Source organism: Euwallacea fornicatus, chromosome 3 (assembly GCF_040115645.1).
Source record: "Euwallacea fornicatus isolate EFF26 chromosome 3, ASM4011564v1, whole genome shotgun sequence".
NCBI lineage: Eukaryota > Metazoa > Arthropoda > Insecta > Coleoptera > Curculionidae > Euwallacea > Euwallacea fornicatus.
The window spans coordinates 6,326,430-6,348,543 of record NC_089543.1 but is presented as its reverse complement, the minus strand read 5'-3'; the positions used below and the strand labels follow the sequence as shown (position 1 = coordinate 6,348,543).

The window sequence follows — 22,114 nt, the reverse complement described above, 5'->3', positions numbered from 1 at the left end:
TAGGAGAGAAAAAGTTGCAACGACGAAAATCCTTACGGCATTCAACGTCAAATTGCCCGAATTCAACCGGTCTCTTGTAGTTCCTGAGATCCCCGCGGCTGGGCTCCAGGCACCCCGTATATCGTATCTCAGGTTGACTTTTTGGCCGGCATGATGGCAAATTTGACTAATCCCCATGTCACCTCAGTTTCCTGTGCGATTTCCACCACGCCATGGTCAATTACCCCATATTACTCATTTTTATGTGTATTTTAATCTGAGTTTCAGGCCGGAGCGTTCACCTTGCACCACTGTTCGCGACATAATTAGCAAATTGGCTGAGTTACTTCGGACATTTATCACATTTAGGGGTGCTTTATTATGCACGAATACATAATGCATCGGTATAAATCTTATAGGTTTTCGCATGGCGGAATAACTTAGTTCCAGCCACGGCCGAACAACAATATAAGGCAATGGAACCGGGATATAATAATTCTTCGCGGAGGTTAATAAAATAGAGTGAACTTAAAAACTGCATTAAAACATGGCGGGCCACCTTTGCATGAAGCAATAAATTGCAAATTCAACGGCTTTAAAAAACTTGATCTCTGCCATTAGTGCTTAAACTATCATAAATCCTCAATTGGTGTTCGACATGTCGACTTTGCAGTCAGGGACGGCGCATCGATAGTCCCGAAACGAAGGCGCCGATATATCCCTAAATTTCTGATAAACCGCGATTTTGCCTTTTGTAAGTAATTTTTTGCGCCGCTCTTGGTGCGCCTGACGCACTTTTGGTGCACCCGACGCACTTTTGATGGCGCACGAACGAAGCGGAAAGCGGCGAGGGTTCGCATCGCCCCAAAGGCGCGCCACTGGAAATTCGTCGCTTTTAAAGTAACTGCAGGCGAGCATTTAAGGGCGCCCAAGTATGAAGTTTATTTGTCGTCCTGTATCGGATATGGTGAAATTTGGGGGCGCGTGACACTTTTATTTTTTAAGGGATGGGAGGAGGGTTACCCCTGTTACTCTCTTCAAGATCACCCGCACGTAATTATCAGTTATCGGCCAAGCGTAAAAGCACGAGCTTTTTAGCGCCGTTTTCTTTAAACATATTTATGTCAAAGCTTTTCAGTTTGCCCATGTCGGAGCCGATATTTCACGTTCGAGCTTCAGTTCACCCAATTACCCGGCAGCATTCAGTTTGATCAGCGATGTTTTAGACGCTGCACACAATATGTCTTAATTGTAATCCTCGAAAAATCTCGATATATTGTCTCATGTTCGTACGTTTAACGCTATTTCCCTGACCAAACTCGCCTATCTATCTGGCCAAAGGGCACTTGTACTGGACGCCTCTGGAATTTCCTCGTTTTGTGCAAAAAAAAAACGCGAGCTTCGTCCTAACCACCAAAAATTCTCAGGGTTGGAAACTTTCATCCACGAGACTTAGCTCCCGATTCTCGAGGTCGGCCGAAGGTCCGAAAAGTCGCCACTTCAAGGCTGCACGGGAAAAACGGCGCCGCGAAAATTTTCCTGCGAGCTTTTCGATTTTGAACGCCGATATCTCGGGAACGCGTTGAGCAACGACTTTGGAAAATGGCCCAAATGGGCGGGATCTTGCATAAGACGAGTTGCAAGACGGTTTTAGTTCCCGAGATTTGGGGCCGCATTAGCACTGATTTGTGCGATTTTGAATCGGCTCCAGGATCCCGCTGAAACGATGCACCGCAGTTCGAGGAAAAATGGGACGAAAACTCCTGAGTAAGGAGTACGTAGATTTCGTTCGTATCGCGTAAGTTTCTGTTCAAGTCACAAACTGCAACGATTGAGAGTCGCCTTGCGTAAAACAAGTCATATCAATTTGATGCGCTAAAAAAGGATAAAGATACATTCGAATGTCTAAACAGTAAACGTCAAACCCTATTTTTTGCGCGGTTGCCGCTTAATTTGTTGACATTTTTGGAAGTAATTTTTTTTTTATTTGCAGCTCGCAAAGTCCCTGCTACGTATTTATTTTAAAGAGATGTGGCACCACCGCTGCGGCGTAGCCTGTGACGTGCATAAAGTACGTGATTTGAACCTTACATCAATAAACGCGCATCACAAATATTAGCTTATGGTATGCACAGGGTTGGCTTTAGCGAGTCTGGCGAAATTTTCAATTACCACCTGCCCACCCCTCAAAAAAGACTGTCGACCAGGAGAGTCTGCCGACCTGAGCCGTCCTCCTACCACCCCTCCCCCTTCCAATACGGCCGGTACTGCGCGTGCAGATATGCGCCAATGAAGAATACCTAGATGGTAATTGAGTAATAATACAATTCTGATTGCCGTGGTGTGTTCTTTACACGCAAATTGCCATGAAATATGTCGAAGCAAATATATGCATTACCGAACGTCGATTTTTCCCAAGTCCTCTTGTAAACAAAACCCGAAACAAATTACCTTGGAGCTCGCCCCACTAATTCGATTTACTGTGTTCCTTTGGGGGATAAATATTTATAGTATTGATGTTAGAAAGGCAAAATTATAGGGGTTGCAGGTGAAATTATAAGAAAATTGTGCCTGACATCGTTATTTTTGACTGAAGGCGTCGCCTGAAAAATTTTTCAGAACGTCCGAGGATCCTATTTGCTCTATCAACTGAAAGTACTGTGAAAAAACGGCTAAAAACACAATTATGTATGATAGTAATCTTGACAAATTTCCTTAAATAGTACACATTCTGCATAATGGTGGCTTTGTACTTAATTGGCAAGAGAAAAAACATGTGTCCGTACATGTAAAAGGGTAGAAATTAAATCGTTCGAATTAGATGGTCACCACCATAGATAATATCTCTGGGACGAATGATACGAGCCTCATTTTCAAATACCATTAGGACAAATTACCTGTAATTTGGACGGGACACATTTCTTATCTATGAGTTTTATCCTGGAAGCAGGTCTGTTATTACTAGTTTCGTGAAATCTATATCGTCTCATAATTAATATTACAATGAACCAACGTAGTATGAGGTTATTTTAGAAGCGGACAGGTATATGAGAGGAAGTTTGCAGCAGTTGCAGAAGGGATGTTTCCCTTTCGGCCCTCTCAGTGCTGCGTCCCGGGTGCGGTCCAGTTTTTTGTTCCAACGGTGGTACCAGTTCCTCCACAACAGTACGTAGATATCGAAGTTAATAAACGGCCGGCAGGCATGCGTACAGCACACCAAAAGTTCCAAAAATAAAAAATTGCAAAAAGTAAAAAAAAAATTTTTAATGCAGAAAGTGCGGAAAGTATAAAAAAAAAACGAAAAATACGAAAAAATACAAAAAATACGAAACACCCAAAAACTGCCAAAAATAAGGAAAAGGGCAATTTTTGCTTGTTCAACGCTATTTTTCAACTTACCAGGTCAGTAAGGCAATTCACTCTTTACGCTAATGTCTGCGTACAGTTTGTTAGTTGTGGTTCTTCTAGTTTGTACGTTTCGTTGAGCCACCTGTAGTTACGTAATTTAAAATTTTAGAATAAGCGTGCGCAGATTAAACGACTCGACCAACCAGACCAGTTTCACTTTCATCTCGGAAGGTTGCTAGGAAGTGTGTCGGTTACGTAAAATATCCATTTCTTCGTCTGACCATGTTAGTGTTACAGCAGCAGATAACAAGAGCGTCTGTCTGACGTAGAGTTTTAGCAAGAATTTCGTCGGTTAATGATGATTACCACGTATCGTACGAATGCGTGCGTTATTCGTTAATCGACTGCCGCCATATGGCGGCAGCACAAAAAAAAAAAATGTTTTGATGGTACATCTAGAACAGCTGAAATTCTCCAGAAAATACGGATCGGCACCTCTGGGCACATTTCCTCGCTGGGCCCATGAGGATATTGCTCGGCGAGGCGCAAGGCTTAAAACCTTGGATAAATCCCTGCTTCTGCTCCCCTTTTATTTAAATACGATGCAAGAAAAGCTCGTTTAAAGAACCTCTTTGGTTATTACCGAACCACTGCTAAAACGAATGCTTTGATTTCGGCTTTCACTATTCGGCGTGTACACGACGAAACAGAGGTGCGCGGAGGGGCTAAAAACCACAAGGTGAGCGGGACTTACTAAGCGTTTAAACAATCAGTTTAACCATATTTTAGTTCCACATAATGTGAAGTAAAACGTTCTTTTGAAATTTTGTCACGAACAGATAGCATGTATCATGGTTCTTTCTGGAAAAGTAATTATAAGAATTGTGTTCGTTGTGTGTTTAGTGCTTCTTATAATCTCGGATTACTCGGGACTCTTCAACAAGCTGATTGGGGGCAGCCGGCCGCAGGAGAGTAAAAACACTCCGCCTCGCCCTACGAATCCTGGATATGGAGACTCGAAAGCCGACATAGATATAGATGCGGATATCGAGGAGGAGTCCGTAAGACATTTGAGTGAGTTCCAATACTTAATAAAGCGATAGTGCGCAAGTGATCAGGGCCGTACCTCCACGACATGACACCTTCCAAGAACCGCAATTTTCGGCTTTTCTCTACGTGCCATTATGGATCTTAAAAAAAAAACTTTTACTTTTTACGAGTTCATGAAAACTTTACGGGCAAATATGCGCTGTAACACTTAAGGCGTTGCGTAAGTGATTGAGGGTTTAGTTTCGGTGCGGGCGCAGTTTTAGAAAGTGAAGAGTGAAAGGAGAAGTCTCCTAGTCGCATCCTCAAAAAGGCTTTCTTGCGCGGGGTCGGGGAGATCGGCCTCAAAGGATTCAGGGCAAGGCAAAAATAGGGTCGAGGAGCCTGTGCCGTGTGACGAGCGGTTGAGGCTTCCGTGGAGATGACGAAAGAGACTGTCAGATCCTCTTTGAGGTTGTTGGAGCTCACCAGAGCCCCAGTCAGATCTCGTCGGCCTTTGCCAGATCCCGTTAGGCCTTGCCAGAGTTTCAGGCAAATCTATATTTTGACACTTATTTTTCATCTCTCCCAATTTGCATCCGGTGCCGGCAGCACTGAATTGAATAGCAAATAAATCCTTGTATAATTCACATCGCAACACACAACCACATTCCCTCTGTAATTAAACTCCGTTATAGATTTCTGTTCAGCAATTAGATTTTCCATATTTAGCCCAATTTCGATTAAGCTTTATTGGCTTTATTACTGTTGTATTAACATTTCATTATGTATTTCCAGCTACTCAGACTGCGAGGTCGCAAATATTGCAAATGATCAAAAACGCCTGCCTGCCGAAGTTGATCTGCGAACTAACGGCAACACCCCAAAAGGAGAAACTAACCGAAACTGAAAAATCCCTATTGAACTTACTGCGGTAAGTCCCCTTTCGCCAGGTCGAGATTGGAATTTTTTCCAGAGAGTATCGGAAATGGCCCCCTTCGCTGCGCCATAATTTCAAGTGCACTGTGCACATTTACTTACTTAACCAGCGATAGTTATCCGACAGTGACGTAACTCGCCTTAAACTGGCACACACGCATTCGCTTATTCGGAGAAAGTTTCCTGCTCAGTTGTTAAGTAACAGTAGTGTTACATATTATAAAGACGTGTGTAAACAATGCATTAAAGCTGCTTGGGCACATGTTGCACGCGCAGGTATCGCTTACTATTTACGTTTAAAAGGACATAATATGTACGTGCGCAATTCAATAGACGCGTTTGTAAGGCAAGTACGCGTTATGTTCTTGACCCTTTCAATCGAATTTCTAGACAAAGACTTCGTTTTGGTACCGTTTAACGGGGACATAAACTAAACCTATTTCGCTCCGCTCGCTCGGAAACCAACTCGAGATAAAAAGAGCTTGCTTTGGCCGTCCGGAATTAATCAACTCCATAAGTTTTCCGCTGACCAGTCGAACGTCTGGTCAATAGCAAGCGGTCAATGAGAAAACGGAACCTACTAATGATTTTTCCAGGGACACAACTATAAGCACTACGGCGGAATTGACCTCTAAATATCACTTTGCGGCGCACATGGGCCAACTAATCGCCGGAGTTGACGGAAATGGTTGCCATAATTTTTATCCAACATGTCCATTTCCTGGATTGCAAGTCCTTCAGATGATGAAAAAAGTTCGAATGCGGTGAAATTAGGACGGGCCGTTCAGAGGGAATTGGGAGAGTCTCTTTTAAGGTGGGTAATTGGCAACGGATTGTCCGGAGGAATAAGGCGTAGCAGTGCCCAGAAAGCCCGAATATATCTACTGACACTGTAATGTTGGAATAATAATGAAATTTTAACTATCTAAAGAGTAAACGGACCTCCGTTTACCGGCCCACGTGTTGGAAGTTCCTGACTTTGTTACCGAAATTGAGCGATAGTGGGACTGATCCAGCCGGTCAGGAAACCATCCCAGAACTGCTCGGGATTTTTTCTGGGCGACACACGTTGCAAATTTTGACCCGACATTCGCACTGCGCCTGCCCTGGATTGGTCTGGAGTCATTGTTTATGTACAGTAAAACCATTTCTTTTCAGGTGTATTCAACGGACACAATATTTAATAGTGGTTTGGTATAGATACAAAGAGAAGGTGGCTGGTTCGAGCCAACTGCATCGACAATTACGAAGCTGTGATATAGATTGTACATTAAAACTCCGCTTATCTCCGTTAATATGTTATCTTAAGTTTTTTATTATTGGACATGCAAATAAAATTATTAGAAAACTGATATATGGTTTTAATATGACGATAAACGTATGACGGGTGACACATGACAAATTATCAGTGACCCATCATAAGCGACAATCGAAATGTGACGGGTGATTGGTGACAGTTGAAGTGTGGCAACTGTCATATGTCATCTGACAACGCGAATTTCCTTGCAACGCAGGATTCTTCTGGTTTGAGCTGCCCCGTTGACCCTGCCATACGTAGACCGAATGACGATGAAATATCCAATAAAATCTGCACACTCTGGCGCTCGTAGAGCTGCCATGGCTTGAATTTGATTATTGCTAAATCTGTGTACAGAGAGCGTAACTTTACAGCGGGAACAAAAGGTCCTAATTTCAAAATGAAATAGTTTGGAAATGTATTCATGGGCGGCAATAAAGACCCAGCTCTTTGTTTTTATGCAAAAGAGCCATAAAGTTTCGCGCGCGATATATAAATTTATTTTCCAGAGAAGAATTACAACGTCTTTTCCATTTTATATCAGCATATTTTAAGTTAATTTGGACGGAAAGTGTACGAAAACTACATTCATTTCCATAAATAAGCTCCTTCCTAAGTTTTTATGACATTTTGCTGAAGTGTAACGCGCTTAATTACATACAATGAAATATTTCTTGTTTGTGTTTAATCTTCCTTAATAATTTAGGTAACGGTCGAAGGCGGCAACAAGAAGATACATTTGTAACACTGTTGCCCCTTTTTTTTCGGAAAAATGCGTTTAAATGATCCATGGGGGAAAGTGTCTCCAGCTAGTGAGGATAGCTTAAAGAATTCGACGGAAATGGGTTGGAAAGACCCGCAGAAAATTAAACGTTCAGTACGAGTGCTCCACGAGCGATTTGTCATTGCCTTTCCGACCAGAGCGTCGGCGGCAAGATCCTGGCAAGTCTGGGGTTCCCAGATAGATGTTGCCGGTTCCCACTAAAATCCGTCCGCCGCGCGAAGCTGCGAACGCGCCTTCGACCTCCCCACAACGCTAACCTGAACTAACCAAGTCGTCGTAGAAGGTGAGAGATTTTGTCACCAGAGATGTAGTCTCGGATCGATTTTCGGGACCTACACAGTATCGGCCGGGTATGTCGGTCCAGGATTACCTGCCTCATTTGTACCCCGATAATCCTGCCGGAACTGCAGAGGCTTTCGTTCGGGAAGGGGCTGGACCAGTTTCTCGATCATTCAAAAATTGTCCCTCCTTTGCCCCCCCCCCCCCCCCTTCTCCTTGCTCGTCATTATTTCATTTTAAGTTTTTTTTAATCCTTTATCAAAAACCCCGCGACGCTGTTCTTTGCCAGTCGCACATGTAGGACTTTTCGAGCAGCAACCCGGCAATGTCCTCCCAATCCGGCAATTTTGCCACCTTCGCAAATGGCATTTTTTAATATTCAAATAATGTTCGAATTTTTGTGCAATCACCCGGTACATTACATAAATTAATTATTCCAGAGTGACGCAACGCCGCCAAATTAATGAAGCAGCTTCATGCGCTTCATTTTAATGACTTTGTTCATTGTTTGTTTAATTCATCATCGCTCAACTACGATTCTATATTGCATTGTTACTCAATTTTTGCTTATCTAATAGTGCCTATTTCGCATATTTAACATCGGCATGCCCTCCACAGACAATTTAATTATGTAGAGTGGTGGTCACTTTCACTCTTAAAGTCTGACTTACAAACATAATTCTTAACCCACTCTTGCTTTCGCGGTTCGTGGTACCATTGAACGTCTGCGAGTCTGTTGTCAAATATTTCATAATATGAACGTTCTTAATTTTACTTTTCTTATGCACTTTTGCACGTGTGTTATATTCGTTTTCATGGACTGTCCTAACCTAACGGCTGCCCAAGAGCCAACCTTCGAGTTACCAGTGGAATTGGTCGGGTTTCCTGTTATTATTGTCGCAGTGCGATTATCCAATTTTGTTAAAAAATTGGCCTACTCATTAAATCCCAGTAAGTAATTGCATGGTAGGCCATATGGTTCAATCGAAATTTTTAATTTCTGGTTGCGTTAATAACATGACCTATTTGCTGGGTTTATGAAGGTTGCCCGCTTTCTGTCCGCATTTCGTTCAAAAGCGCACTTGAAAGCGGCTTTTGTGCCATTGATGGTTTCAACGGACCTACAGCACGTACGACCTTGGTGTTCGTTTCACTTCCTAAGAAATCATTATGGCTTAGTTGCACATGTATGACAATAGCAGAGGAACGTAACTGGTTTTTAATTTTGCATTCACCGTTGCGAACGAAGAAAATCATAATTGCTGTAATTTCCTCAGAGCTGGTACTTGAAGGGGAGTGTCGGGTTCTAGCCGTATCAGCCGCGGAGCCATCGGTAGGCACCGCTGGGGACCTCCGGAGGTTTTGATACGCCCCTTGGACCGAATCCAGCGTCCATTTCTCGGGGTGGTAGCTGACGGCAACGTCCCCCGATCGTCGGGGATGGTCCGGCGCCCCGAGCGAAGTTTTTAATCATTCGTGAGAAAAACCGCCGAGCGGCGAGGCCCGCCGCCCCGAGGAGAGTACTGCCTGCAGTGAACCACGATTTTCCTTTAAAAGCCATTTTTCTCCTCGCAAAACTCTGGATTTTAACGGATTTTTACCCGTCACCCTTCCACGTCATTTCCTCTCGGGTGGAAAGTGCCCCCGCCCACCCGGGTGGATTTCGGTCTCAACCAGCGTCAAGAGATTCCTGAAAAACGCAGGAAGTTTCCCTCGTAGAATGACTCGTATCGTTGCCAGCGATAAGCAAATTAGGTCAATGTTTGCCCCTCGCTGGGGCGTAGGTTGGCCCAGGTTAGCTGGGGCGCAGGTTGGCCCAGGTTAGCTGGGTCGGAGTCACGTTAATTTATGACGTCCAAAAACTGTTTGATTTCTCTTTTAGGCACGTATGCCAGCAAGAGGGAACGCAGGAGCATAAGCGATGAGGAAATGATCAACATGATCGAAGCTGAAAAGCGTTTGGTAACCGAGCTTGGTCAGAACGTGTGCATCTACCCGAGGGTGTGTCTGCACCATGCGGAAAAATCCCGGAAATTCGGTCCGCAGCACCTCGAGATCAATTGGGACGATGTGTTCAAGTAAGTAGGAACCTTCCCTGTGGGTAAGCGAACGAACTGCCTCGCTTACCCCCAAAAATATCACACGTTAATAACATCACTTAATTAAGATACTATTTGCATAATAGCGGGCGCTATTATGGAACTCTAACACATCCAAAAACCGAGATAACAATCGAAAGGGTTGTCTAATGAATTAAAATTTAATTAGAACAAATTGGGGTGTTTAATTTTTAACTGTGCATATTGTGGAACAACGTGTTTTTGGACGTTGGATGTAACTGCTGGCGTTCTCAATGTAAATTGGTCACGGTGGTGCTGTTGGACACAAGTTGCATCTGCCCCTAAACGAGTCTGTACCAAATTGCAGGGGAATTTCATGCAAATGATTTGGATTTAGCATTGCAGTATTAAATTCAAATATTTCGTTCTCGTCCGAGCAGGTTACTTAACGAACGCTTTTTTATCCGCAGCAGTTACAAAGCCTCCAAGGAAAAGCAGAAGGAGTTTTACCTCCTTAGCGTGTTTCTGGGGGACTTCCTGGCCTCTCCCAAGTTCTGCAATCAACTAGTCAAGAGGGGACGCAGCTGCAAAAACTAGGCCTCGAGCGCTGCGGAAAGGTCACTTTTCGTGCACCTAGTGCATGCTTTGTGATAGGTAATTAGGGCAATGTGGTGATAGTGCGAGATGAGCGTTTTTTCAATTTAGGCGCATACGACGGTTCTATCTTCCTAGCGGAGCGAATACCTTTAAAGAAAATTAGGAGCAATTAAAGTCAATAAACGTAAATAGCTACAGATGAGATCGTTTTAGGGGTTGCTGACCCCTAAGAAATTCACGCTTTTTTCACGCCCTTTTGGTGACGCACAACCAATCTCCATAATTACACGGAACAAGAGGAGAGCTTGTTCGCATCAGTTCCAACCACCCTGTATATTTATAAACCCTACGTCCTCATGCGCCATTTTTAATTATAGGTAGTGTAGTAATAAACACATGTAAATAACGTTATTTATCGAAGAAAAATCAACTAGCTGCAGCTGAAATAAATCAACGCAGACACGAGAGTATATCTTTTTAGGCTTAATTGATTGATGAAAATGATGATATAATTATTCGTGTATACGCCCGTATACTATAAAGGCCGAACGTGCAATAAAATATGTTTTAAGGCTTGCTCATGTACATAGATTGAATATTTTTATACTAATTGTAGCTACTCTTCAACAAGCACAGATTTACCAGAAGAAAATCGAACAGGAGTTTCATTTAAATTTCCACAGTTCGCGCATACTACAGTATGGTTTTTCGCACTTAACCGAGTTTCAGTGTTCACGTACCATCTTCACACCACTTTAAATAGATTACCGAACTGGGAAAGGCTAAAATCCAAGATGGTTCCTTTAAGAAAAAAGAGAGCCGATGGTGGCTCTCGGAAGCCGAAACGTCGGATTTTAAATATGACGTCGCTTCTTCTTGCGCCGTGACCCGTACCATAAGCATAAACGCCAAATTAATTTGTTTATTAACAACCAGAAAAGCGTTAACGATATAAATTAAAAAAAAAACAATCCGACAACTTCTACTTGACAGAAAATATTACATTTGGACTTCCTTGAGTGGGGAAACTCAAACGATGAGACTTCATCTTGTTATCACTAGGAAAACTATCATAGAGAAGCTCATTGTAGTGATCAGCTTCATACGGAGAACTCTCTTGGTAAACCGACTCCACATCGTGAGAATCCAGCTTCAGCTCTCCAGTTCCAGTTCTGTCAGGAAATATGTTTTTGGATGGAACGTGGTTGGGTAGTGGTCGTTGAATGTCCAATGAGTCCACGTCGTTTGATTGCAAGAATTTGAGCCTTTTTCCGTGCCTAGATGGAACATCGTGAGTTTCCAACGGAAACTTGAACAAGCTATTTTCCTCCTGCTGAAGGCCATTATCTCGAATATCAGTTTCCGGAAACGCCACCTTCGTCATCTCCCGTACATAATCATTTACGTTATTATGACCAAATGAAAAACCTCTGTATTTGTTATGATTTAACCCCTCGGAATTGTCTGCATAGAGTCCTGGCCGGGTTTGAATTCGCTTTTCAGCTACGGCCGCTCCGTTCCCGAAGAACCCTGAAGCATAGCGGTTGAAGCTCTGAGCGTAGTTCTGATGGTGATATTGATTTTGCTGGGTATTCAGACCTTGAAAGAACCTAAAGAAACCACCATTGTGATTGTTCAGATACTTGATCAGTTTCTCGGGATCGCTGGGGCATTCCGGATACGCAACTCGACATGACCCGGTGTCGCCTCTAGCAGCAAACCCCAATAGGGCTGCTTTCCCAAAATGCAGCACTGGAGACATGTTTGCACTGTGCAAACCCGAGAGGAACCTATTAAAATGGTAAATTTTAGCAACAGTTCCAGCATGATTCGAGAATAACAATGTACGTGGTTAAAGACCCCAAATCAACTCCCATAGGGAAGCTCGCTCCTGCTTGTCTCCCAGTTAGGCCTCCAGCAGTGACTTCACACAATAGTTTTGGAACACACTGTAGATCGTCATTCTGCGCTATGGAGAATAAAGCGTCCATTACAGACTCTCGGCTTTTCTTGAAAATGTTTGGAGCCTGGTAAGGTGGTTCTGGGCGATATCCGTAATGGTATTGATAAGGCTGATAGTGCTGGTAGTAGGGTGGGTATTCATCGTATTGGGGATGGTAAGGAGAGTACGGTTGGTATTGTCTTCCTTGTATCGCGAGGTTGGAAAGGGATCTGAAAGATGAGAGATCAATACGAAATGTAGGCTAGTCTTAAGTAGAGGGAAAGAGGAGGAGATGGCCAGGACGAGTGGAATTTGCACTGAGCACTCTCCCCATTGCCGTATTTGGTGGGAAACGATGCAGGGGAGAGTAACTCGAGGTGCCGACCCACTGAACACCTTTGGTGTCCCTCCACAAAGCCTTCCCGAAATGTCGTTGGCATACCTTCAGAAGGGGTGGAGGTGAGTGAACCTAATTGAACCAATCACCCTGCTGAAGTACTACACGAGAACGGATTGAGTTAGAAATTCGCGATGAGTCACATAACCCTCGGAAAAATTTGTACTTACAGCGAAGCTTGATCTATATCCCCAGATAAATTTCGATTTGAAATGCACCGGACCCCATTTATCGCGAAGATGACCACTGATGCACTAAACACTGAAAACATTTTCACACGAGAATTTAAATGAATGCGATCTTCTCAAAGAGTCCTACAAAATGTTCATAAACCTGAAGGCAACCATCAAAATATCTCTTAAGAAAGTTACGTAGGATAGAAAGCCCACGCTGGGATTGCAAAATATGTGTTTTTGTTTGGACACTTTCTTTCGCCAAACATATCGAACTCGGTTATAACGAACGATCGTCTTTAACGAACTCAATGCGTAGGTGGTACAAAGTGTCCGTTTAATTAAGTGTTATTATTGGTCGGATGTACCGGACCATCGATTTTAGCGAACGCTTTTCGGAGGAACCATTCGGTTATAACGAACTAACGTTCATCAAAAAGACCATCCTGAAGAACTGCTTGGGCTAGTTTTAGGGTATTTTTTTGTCGGGATGCTCTTAGCGCCAATGAATCCCCAAGTATTGAATCGACTTTGCACGATTTGGGATTGCATTACCTGCATTTTATTACCATTGGATGTCAAGACTTGACCGAGACACAAGTCCGTCGATGCCCATTCGTATAAACTTAATGTGCATATGTATGGGTTTAGTTCACACCCTTAATCAAGCGCCCTTCTAGTCGACGCAGTTAGCAGCCAAAGCGCGCGTAGTATGTGTATGGACATATTAACTAGAATCGGATATAAGGAACATCTGGCTATAGCGAACACAATCTGTGGTTTCCTTGTGTGCGTTAAAACCGAGTTCGATTTCTAGTGTGCGTCATAACCGGTCGTTATAACCGGGTTCGACTCGCTTATAACGATCGGTTACCCAATAAGATTGCTGGAAATTCTACGAGCTCGTGTCAACATCTCTCCTGCAAATGGTCACTATTGGGGTCATCTAATTCTTGATTTTATAGCCTCCTCGTAACGACGCCGCAAAGACATACTTTTCGAATCTTGCTCGTTGTTCAATATTGAAGAATTAAACGAAATGAGTGTTTCGAATATGTCCCCGTTCCGCATTAATATTAATGTGATGTACGTATTCATTTATTACGGCACAGTGTATGACATCAAATACGTGATTCACTTTATATGCGGGATCCATACGGCGTAATTCTGCATATTTTTCTGTAAAATTAAATTCATTAAATTTAAAAGTCACCGCATTACATAACAGGCTAGTGTGAACAGTAAAGGGGACTCGAAATTGAATGGAATTTATGGAAAGGAAATATGACGGTGCGGCGGTAGGGTTAGGGCTTTAGATTAAAACTCCTCAAATTAATATCAAAGGTTTCACTATAATTAAAAAGCGGGAAATGGTAATTCATTGTGAACTATAGAGATGCAAAGGCTCAAATGAACGTAATAATAAGTAACCGATGACAAAAGATTCTTTGACTGTGGCAACTTCAAAGTGTTTGCGACACGTCGAAATCAGAGAGCTTCCCCCAGTTTTCCGTTTATCCCTTAATACTATACAAATCCGTGCCTCCACGGAGCTTACCGTCGGTTTTTGTTATTCCTCCAGACATTGTTCTTCCTCATAGATTTAGAGGAAATCACAAGGGTGACGATTCCTACACGCCTAAATGATCTTTTTATAATCCGCAGATTTTACAGGTGCACGGATCTGCCTGCATAGACGCAATTTCATTATTCACTGGTTTCAATATTTTACGTTATGAAATTGATGGAAAACTTGGTCACATGAAAACTTAATCGATTCGCGGACATTATTTTTAGTTGATTTAACCGTTTAATTACTGATTCTACCAGATTTTCTATCGGGAAATTCCAAATTGGGAAAACAAATGGCGGGAGGCCATAAATGTCAAGTTTCGGCGGGCCTCGAACTTGATGTTTCGGCGCGGCTGCGCAGTGCCAGCACGACCGCTGTCGTTTCACGATGGAAACTAGTAGTGATCAGAAACTCCAGATGGCGTGGATTCCGTTGTCAATTAATTCGTTGTTTAAAGCCGAATTGTCCAGAAATCTTCTACTCAGAATGATTCAGGGGTGAGTCGGTGAACCGTAGAGGTAGACCAGGGGACGAGGCACTCCTCAGAAAGTCGAGAAAAGCTGAATCATTTGTGTACTGCTCGACGTAGGGATTTGGCGTTGGAGGCTAAACACCCGCGGCTTCTTCTATCGAAAATATTTATAAAGTGTTTTGAACCTATCACGTTGGACTCACAAGTCATGGGCATCATTCACCCAAGACTCGAAAATAGCGGTGATGCGACAACGGTCGGAGGTAAGAAGCAACGAAGGGGCTGGCTAAATTCGATGTTAGGCAGGAATATCGCACAAGAACCGGAGTATCCTCGAAGGGAAAGGGGCTCAATGAAAGCCAAGTCTCAAATAGAGGTATTGATCCTACAAACGCCGAGGAAAAGAGGGAAAAAAGGGGGCTCGACAATCGCCTCTTTCCACTCTCTTCCCTTCAGGAAGGCAGGAAAATCCGACGAGCATCCGAGAGTAAAAAAAAAAATAAGATGGTGAATATATGCGAATTGCAATAGAAATCGGGAACAAACGCCAGATCCAAGGAAGAATTTGGAAAATTGAAAGTTCGTCGGGCGAAACGGTGAGAACGGTGTGATTTCGAATAAATCATCATCACTTCGTAAGCAAAGCGGTCACCGAAGTATTCACTCCTGCGTTAATTGGAGACGAGAAGAGAGTTCGAGAGCTTCAAATTATTCAATTTTGAACGGTTCAAAAAGGTGGACGTGGAATTCTCATCGACCCCCGCGAGTGCGCGACGCCCATCTCATCACTCCATAGAATAACTTTTGAAGAAATTGTGAGACCTCGTCAACCTTCTCATCTACTCGACATTTCAGAAGATCGAATTTCACCTAGTATTGAATGTCGCACGGGGGCCATGAGTCATTCAATTTACATTTTCGACCATACAGAAGAGTCTGCTAGTGGTTATCTATACTAAACTCAATACGTGTGTCTGCACTATGCATTAGAAATTAGGGAGGAATTCGTGATTCTGTTCGATTTACATGCCATTGTTACGGATCGTGTTTACTTAACATTACCATTTCATATCTCTTCACGTGAGGTAGGAAGAATATACGGAACGTTGTAAAGATATAATAGAACTAAATATTGACTCGTGCCATTCCTACGTGCAGATGCGTTCGGTGATGCGGCACTGTGAGTCGAAACACTCATACCAAGCGGGGTTCGCAAATTCACGTTTCGTCATTACCGAGGGGGGTGATTTTTTTCAAAGGCATTTAGTCAAACACAAAGAGCTGCAGTATAGCAAGAGACCTTGCACCGAGCATAGACTATTTATTGTTAATTACGATATCCCTTTCTTCCTTCTAATTAACGTGGCTGAAAGCAGTGGCCTATATAGTAGAGTGCATGATGGAATACTGCAAATAATCTCGGTATTACTAACCTACATTACACCCCTCGCTCTTGAGTTTTCATAAAGGAAAATGTGCTTTTTATATTTAAAATCCAGAAGGGGGGTTTTTTCCTCTCGTATCAAGGGCTGTAGTGCATCTTTTGTTCTTTAATAAGCGTTCCTGAAATATGCAATATGAAACTCGTTTAGTATCCACATAAAACCTTTTATCTAGGATTGCTACGCAGAAATTACGCCCCGCAAATATTCGGCTTCGTCCCATTTTCCCGCACAGAAAAATCGCGAAAATTACACTTATTTAAAGGGTTAAAGCGATCGGACCTTTATGACTGATTATTTCTCTTTATTTGCGCGGCTTCGCCGCAGCCCTTTGGGCACAAAAGCCTATCGAAACCAGATGTCTCTCCCCTATTTGCTCTTACTTAAAAATATCCATGGAACACTTAAAATCGTGGAGACAAACGCTATAACATCAGTGTTTCTAATTGTTGATACTTGGAATAAACGAGCGACCAACCGTATTTACATATCTATCAAACACAGGGTTTCAAAGGGTTATCACACGCTAAGCAAGAATAATTAGATGATTGAAACGGGCATTTTGTATCAGTCAACCGCACACTATTTGCTAATTGCAAACAATTAATTACAGTGCCACGTGATGACATTGCGAATGACTATTGTTCCCAATATCTTGCATACCACACGTTAATCAAGGAAATGTGATATTCAGACAAATTTCACCGGTCGAGTATTACATAAATATTGATTTACAGCTATGGCGTTTCCAGATTATACAGTTTCCAGAGGCCGGGGTTCGGGAGAGCGCGGCTGGACTCAGAATCTTGGCAACGGCTCTACACTCCCGAGCCCCTCCGTGCCCACTGAAACTCGTTCTCCGTGCGGAGTCGAAGGACTGTGAGTGGGTAGACGGTACCTGACCACCAACAAGGATATGCTGAGACAAGAATTTGATTATTGCGAGCTTCTCACGCTTCCAAAAAAATGGCGGTAGATTCGGGTGGTGAATCTAACCGAGATCGTTTGAGCATAGGTATATAGCGGAACTTTACAGAACTCTCGAAGAAGCTTAGTCGGTAGAGGGTAGCACCCTACCAACTAGGCTTCTTTCGGAGTCTTCCTTGGGGATTCGGGGATTTGTCGTGGCTTCTGCAACGAAGGGCGCGAGAAATACGTTTTGCGCGCGCGCTCATATCTGACCTAAAACGACTGATTGCTGGTCGACAATCTGTGGCACACTTGCCTGAAAACGATAACCAGTCTTGACGGAAATTGTCACCTTGAGTTCGTAACTTTACGCAAACGGTAATCATAAAAATGAATCTATGTCGAACAGAAGACTTATTAAGCTGCAATTTCACGTTCAAACACGGTAATTTTGGAATTCATCTTGGAGTATAGCCTGTGATTAGCAACTATAGAGGAAATTTAACCCGATTTTAGTGTCTTGTTACGCAAATTTCTGCAAAACGAGGAAGTTTTGATTTAAGGGGTGGGGGGGGGGGGGGTAAGGTGTTGCAATGCACGTAATGGGCAGTTACCGCACGAAACTTCCTATCTGGCCCAATGCTCTGCCATCGGGGTTTCGCATTAAGACAAGTTGCATTTCGATAGGAAAGAGAAAAAAGGATAATGAATGCAAAGTAGAATTTTCAGTGCTGAAAATCTCCGAATCGCTCTTCCACTGCGTAAAATTTTACGGTACTCGAAAAATCTTGTAACCGAAGCCTCTTGATATGATAATGTAATTTTCAATTTCAATTCTCCTTCGTAATTATTGTCTTTTTTGTCAGGAAATTGATGGCACAATAGGGCAAATGGGGGCGTAATATTACGTTCCACGAAGGCCCCAGAAAGTTGACAGCCAACAAGAGTCCCCTTCACGTCACCGACAAATTCCACTTGGAATAAATTTAGCCATCGAATTGTTATTTTCCTGTCAACCAGTTCATTGCCCGTATCACTTGGGGGTTCCATTCAAGGAGGCAGAATTTTTGATTCGAGATATTGCTAGTGACAATTGTTTTCAGGACAATCTGCTCTCTTGCAGCATACGAGTTTAATAAATCACTCTAATCCTCTCCGGATTTCTTATTGAGGGCTAACGCCAGATAAGAGTTTCGGTTTGAGGCGGCCCATCTACATATCCGCAGCAAGTCAAATGAGATGTATCATCGGCAAATCGGATCACAATGCGAACAGTTCTTTATGGCTAAAAACGAATGAAAGACAAACAGTGACACGCGTCACATGTGTCAAATATCAAACGCCCCCTCGCGCGCTAGTCCTAAACAAATGAACTCCGCAAGTCACGTGCTAGTTACTAACGTCGTTATTTTGTACGAATCAAAATGATTCGATTGAAAGAGATTTTCGGGTGTAAATTATAGTGTAAGCTTCAATCTGCTTGGGTGGAATTAAAGAACATGATATAGATGACGGCGCAAGATGAATGATTCATCAAACACGCGTTTCGGTTGACAATTAATTTCATGTGCGAGGATTAAGAATATTCATTCTTTATGCTTAATCTGCGGATGGAACGGGGAGAAGCCCTCATGTCGGTGGTGAGAAGGGGGCGCGTTGGGCAAATTCGTCCCATCTACCCGAAACAATTTCCAAAATTTCTGCTTTTTGTGAATTCGAATCGCCCTCCGGCCGGGTGTTCCATTTGACATATCGAAGTTGCTGACGTCATTTTGTGCGAGGTGTCCCCGAAATTTACGCAAAAATCGCTTGTTGTCATTCCACATGGCGTCAAATTAATTTTTTCCATTATGTCGATTAGGAACAAATGTCCTAATTTCGTCGTTTCCAGTCGTGAAATTGCTCCGTGGGGGGTTTTTGGGTGCGATAAATTAAATTACATAAACCTGCGTACAGTAGGTGAAACTGATTATGTCGCGCTTGGAAACCATTACTCGCAAAGATCCATTAATCAGCATTTAAATAATTTTGAGTGCAATTAATGACTTTAAAATCGATTTAATTCTTTAATCCTCCGGCAGGGCGCGTTCAGGGCCGTACCCGGGACTTGGCGTAGTACTCGGATTTGGGAGCGGGAGGTCGCAAGGTCTCTGCTCATGTCAGGGACGTATCGTTGCGTTAGTGATCTTCGTCTAATACACACACACGATTCAGTGTTAAACGAACATCAGGCTTTATAATGCGACCATATATCGGTTAACGCGGCCCAAAATGTAAATCAGGAAGTTGACATAAAGCCCCAAGTAATCCGTCGCAGCAGACCGAGCGACCGTAACTTTTTTAAAATTTAACAAAGGGGGTATCAGCACATCAGGGGGAGCACATTAGGGGGAGGAAGCTCACGCTTGAAGTGTGATAATGTTTTAGAATTGACACCAGCTTCGATTCCATTTGCATTAAGCGAACCGCAGATTCCATCTCTGCCTAATCTGATGACGAAATTAATTCGATATTGGGTATCAGTCGCGAATCAGCTTTTTGCACGTGGACGATTAAAGCTGCACTCCACCATTGTCCAACATTTAATTAAAAATCGTTTCTAATCTGGAAATGAACGAAGTAAAGAAAAAGCAATCGGCTAGTGCGACTCCTGCACATGCCAGAAAGAACAATGATCGGAGCGTGTATGTGTATGGCAGAACACGAGAATTCCATAAAGAAAATGAATTTACCTCTCCATGCCCCCTAACCATGGCCAGTGACCGCTAGAGGAAATCGGAGGAGAAAATAAAAAGATTAAAAGATGAGTAACTCAGAGCAAAATGATTGTTCACGCAAAAGCTGCCCCTAGCACGTGTCAAGTGTAGTCGCAAAATAATGGAGGGAAGTCTTCCAAATAAAACGCAATTACTCCTTATATCTGGCCCCTACGCCGGTTTATAGCTCCTCGTTACCACCAAATACCCTTCTATTCTCGTCATCTTGGACATTTTTAATTAACTACGCCGCTTCTCTATAAAAATCCTTAAAACCTCTATAAAACTAAAATGTTCCCATTGATTCTTGATGCGTGGTTTAAAGCAGCTACTCGCTTTTAATAACACAAATCCCTAAATTCGCTTAAAGCTTCCCTCCTTTCTTTAAATCTGCGTTCATTCCGGCAACGGGTTTACAGCACAAACACATTTGGGCAAATATGGGAGTTTTAAGGAAAATGTTTTCTTATTATAGTGGGAAAATTGAAATTATAAGAATCGAATTGAAATTTCGTGCATGGAAAGGCGCAGCGGTAATCTGCTCCGTGTTATGACAAATTTTAGTTCTCAGGCCCTTCGTGAAGCACTTTAGTCTGTCTTCGCCTCATGGAAAACACTTCGACTGTTTTGACTGGGAGCGCTTGGAGCCAGCGTGAAGTTAAAAATTAATGTCGGGCTCCGTTTCCCGATTTCTCCCATTTCTTTCACATAGGATTTGGTCCAGAAGTCGCCCTTAGCTGCTTCGCGGTGCAAAATGAGAATCGGCCCAGTCCTGGAATGAGTTTTTTTCCACTGGCCCCCTCCTCAGATCCTTTTGTCTCATCTTTGATTGCAAACATTGTTTGCTCAAGTCGGAGTTCGAGTGGGGCATTGAAGATTAGCGCACGTATCGGATGAATAACGGATGAGCAATAATTGATTAACGAAATTATTTTATAGCGGAATGACGAAACATCGTTCTGAAACAAAAACCGAGAAGATTACCCATCCAGCCCTGTTTAATTTTCAATTGGAGCTGCGCTCGCTGCAGCAGCGTCTCTTTGTTGCGCTCAACTTGAGTCACATCCAGTGCTAAGTCAAGTGCGATCTTGACTATCGCTTTGGTTTATTTTTTTATGAATATTGATATTGTAGGTTTTTTCTGACTTTTCAGTGGTTTTCCACGTTCTCTTTTGAAATCCAGCAGTTTTTGATTAAATTTATATTCAAGAGAGAGAGAGAAAGAGAGAGAGAGCCGCGTCTTTCGAGAACGCGCCTACATCGTAGCGATCGACTTCTCTAAAATTGCTCTTATTTATGCTCGCGAGAGAGCATGAAAACCCGCGGAGATTTCATGAGAATTTTTGATAGCACCAGGGTTATTACTCTGTTAACAAGTTAATCATCTGCCCGTTTCCGAGCAACCCAGCCCTATAAATCAACCAAGATTTTAATTATCTTTTTCTTAAAGTAGCGCGAGTAGCTGAAAAAAGCTGTTGCAAGTTGCAACGCACCTGTTGCCATTACAACTATTAAGGCCATAATGATCAACACTGAAATAGTTCAAACATCTGCACAGAACAGGCATTTCAAATATAACATGTGCCTATTAATAGAGGTGAATTAACTGCTTGATGAAAGATATCGGGTAATTCATTACCCTGGTACCTCAGATTCTAAACTGTCTGTCATAAGATATGTTTACCTCATAAGAGGATCACGTGCTACAAACTGCTCATAAACGTGATGGGGGTTGATCTGGAGAGACCTGCCAAACCGAGTTGTCGAAAGGACTTATTTACTATTTGGATAATGTTATTTTTAAGGGATGTCAGCTAGAGATTAGTTGCACTTGCATGTGTACCTTACACCTTGTTAAACTTGTAAACACTCATCGTGCTTAAGGGATATAACGTTTCAAGTATTACTCAATTCCCGCCTACCAAAGATATGAGCGTTTTATGTGAGTAATAATTCATTACCAAATTTACGAGGAAATTCTCATAGTTCACAATAAACCCAACAGAATCAAAGCAGGGCTATAAAAGGCCAATCTGAGCTTACGTTCTGCTACATAAAAGTTGTTGAATTAATAAAGATGAAGATGTTATTACTACTTTAATTTGAACATGTTTATGATGTGAGTTAATATGTGGGCCGAG

General features: G+C 42.7%; 3 protein-coding genes across 4 annotated transcripts; 2 read left to right on the top strand and 1 right to left on the bottom strand.

Moving 5' to 3' along the window:
• Positions 1-4,034: 4,034 nt before the first annotated feature.
• Positions 4,035-6,644, top strand: geko. Its single transcript, XM_066302141.1, has 4 exons — positions 4,035-4,401; positions 5,152-5,287; positions 5,889-6,106; positions 6,451-6,644. The coding sequence occupies exons 1-3, from the start codon at positions 4,179-4,181 to the stop codon at positions 6,058-6,060; spliced, it is 531 nt and encodes a 176-aa protein (XP_066158238.1). The 5' UTR covers positions 4,035-4,178; the 3' UTR covers positions 6,061-6,106; positions 6,451-6,644.
• A 1,385-nt stretch (positions 6,645-8,029) lies between these two features.
• LOC136350471 (uncharacterized) lies at positions 8,030-10,961 on the top strand. The gene is made up of 3 exons (XM_066302205.1): positions 8,030-8,603; positions 9,535-9,730; positions 10,183-10,961. The coding sequence occupies exons 1-3, from the start codon at positions 8,408-8,410 to the stop codon at positions 10,307-10,309; spliced, it is 519 nt and encodes a 172-aa protein (XP_066158302.1). The 5' UTR covers positions 8,030-8,407; the 3' UTR covers positions 10,310-10,961.
• Positions 10,962-11,269: 308 nt separating this feature from the next.
• Positions 11,270-13,234, bottom strand: LOC136350340 (uncharacterized). 2 transcript variants are annotated; one of them, XM_066301910.1, is made up of 4 exons: positions 13,020-13,234; positions 12,819-12,962; positions 12,158-12,481; positions 11,270-12,099 (listed from the first exon to the last, which is right to left on the bottom strand). In XM_066301910.1, the coding sequence occupies exons 2-4, from the start codon at positions 12,917-12,919 to the stop codon at positions 11,292-11,294; spliced, it is 1,233 nt and encodes a 410-aa protein (XP_066158007.1). In that variant the 5' UTR covers positions 12,920-12,962; positions 13,020-13,234; the 3' UTR covers positions 11,270-11,291. The 2 variants fall into 2 exon arrangements, with proteins under 2 accessions (XP_066158007.1, XP_066158006.1); XM_066301909.1 differs by lacking the exon at positions 13,020-13,234 and having other exon boundaries at positions 12,819-12,993.
• Positions 13,235-22,114: the final 8,880 nt, after the last annotated feature.

Excerpts from the sequence above, each read along its gene's own strand:
- geko (XM_066302141.1), top strand. The coding sequence starts at position 4,179 with ATGGTTCTTTCTGGAAAAGTAATTATAAGAATTGTGTTCGTTGTGTGT. Across the intron at positions 4,402-5,151 it reads GGAGTCCGTAAGACATTTGA|CTACTCAGACTGCGAGGTCG; the intron begins GTGAGTTCCAAT and ends ATGTATTTCCAG. Across the intron at positions 5,288-5,888 it reads TCCCTATTGAACTTACTGCG|GGACACAACTATAAGCACTA; the intron begins GTAAGTCCCCTT and ends TGATTTTTCCAG.
- LOC136350471 (XM_066302205.1), top strand. The coding sequence starts at position 8,408 with ATGAACGTTCTTAATTTTACTTTTCTTATGCACTTTTGCACGTGTGTT. Across the intron at positions 8,604-9,534 it reads GGCCTACTCATTAAATCCCA|GCACGTATGCCAGCAAGAGG; the intron begins GTAAGTAATTGC and ends TTTCTCTTTTAG. Across the intron at positions 9,731-10,182 it reads AATTGGGACGATGTGTTCAA|CAGTTACAAAGCCTCCAAGG; the intron begins GTAAGTAGGAAC and ends TTTTATCCGCAG.
- LOC136350340 (XM_066301910.1), bottom strand. The coding sequence starts at position 12,919 with ATGTTTTCAGTGTTTAGTGCATCAGTGGTCATCTTCGCGATAAATGGG. Across the intron at positions 12,482-12,818 it reads GATATAGATCAAGCTTCGCT|ATCCCTTTCCAACCTCGCGA; the intron begins GTAAGTACAAAT and ends CTCATCTTTCAG. Across the intron at positions 12,100-12,157 it reads GATTTGGGGTCTTTAACCAC|GTTCCTCTCGGGTTTGCACA; the intron begins GTACATTGTTAT and ends CCATTTTAATAG.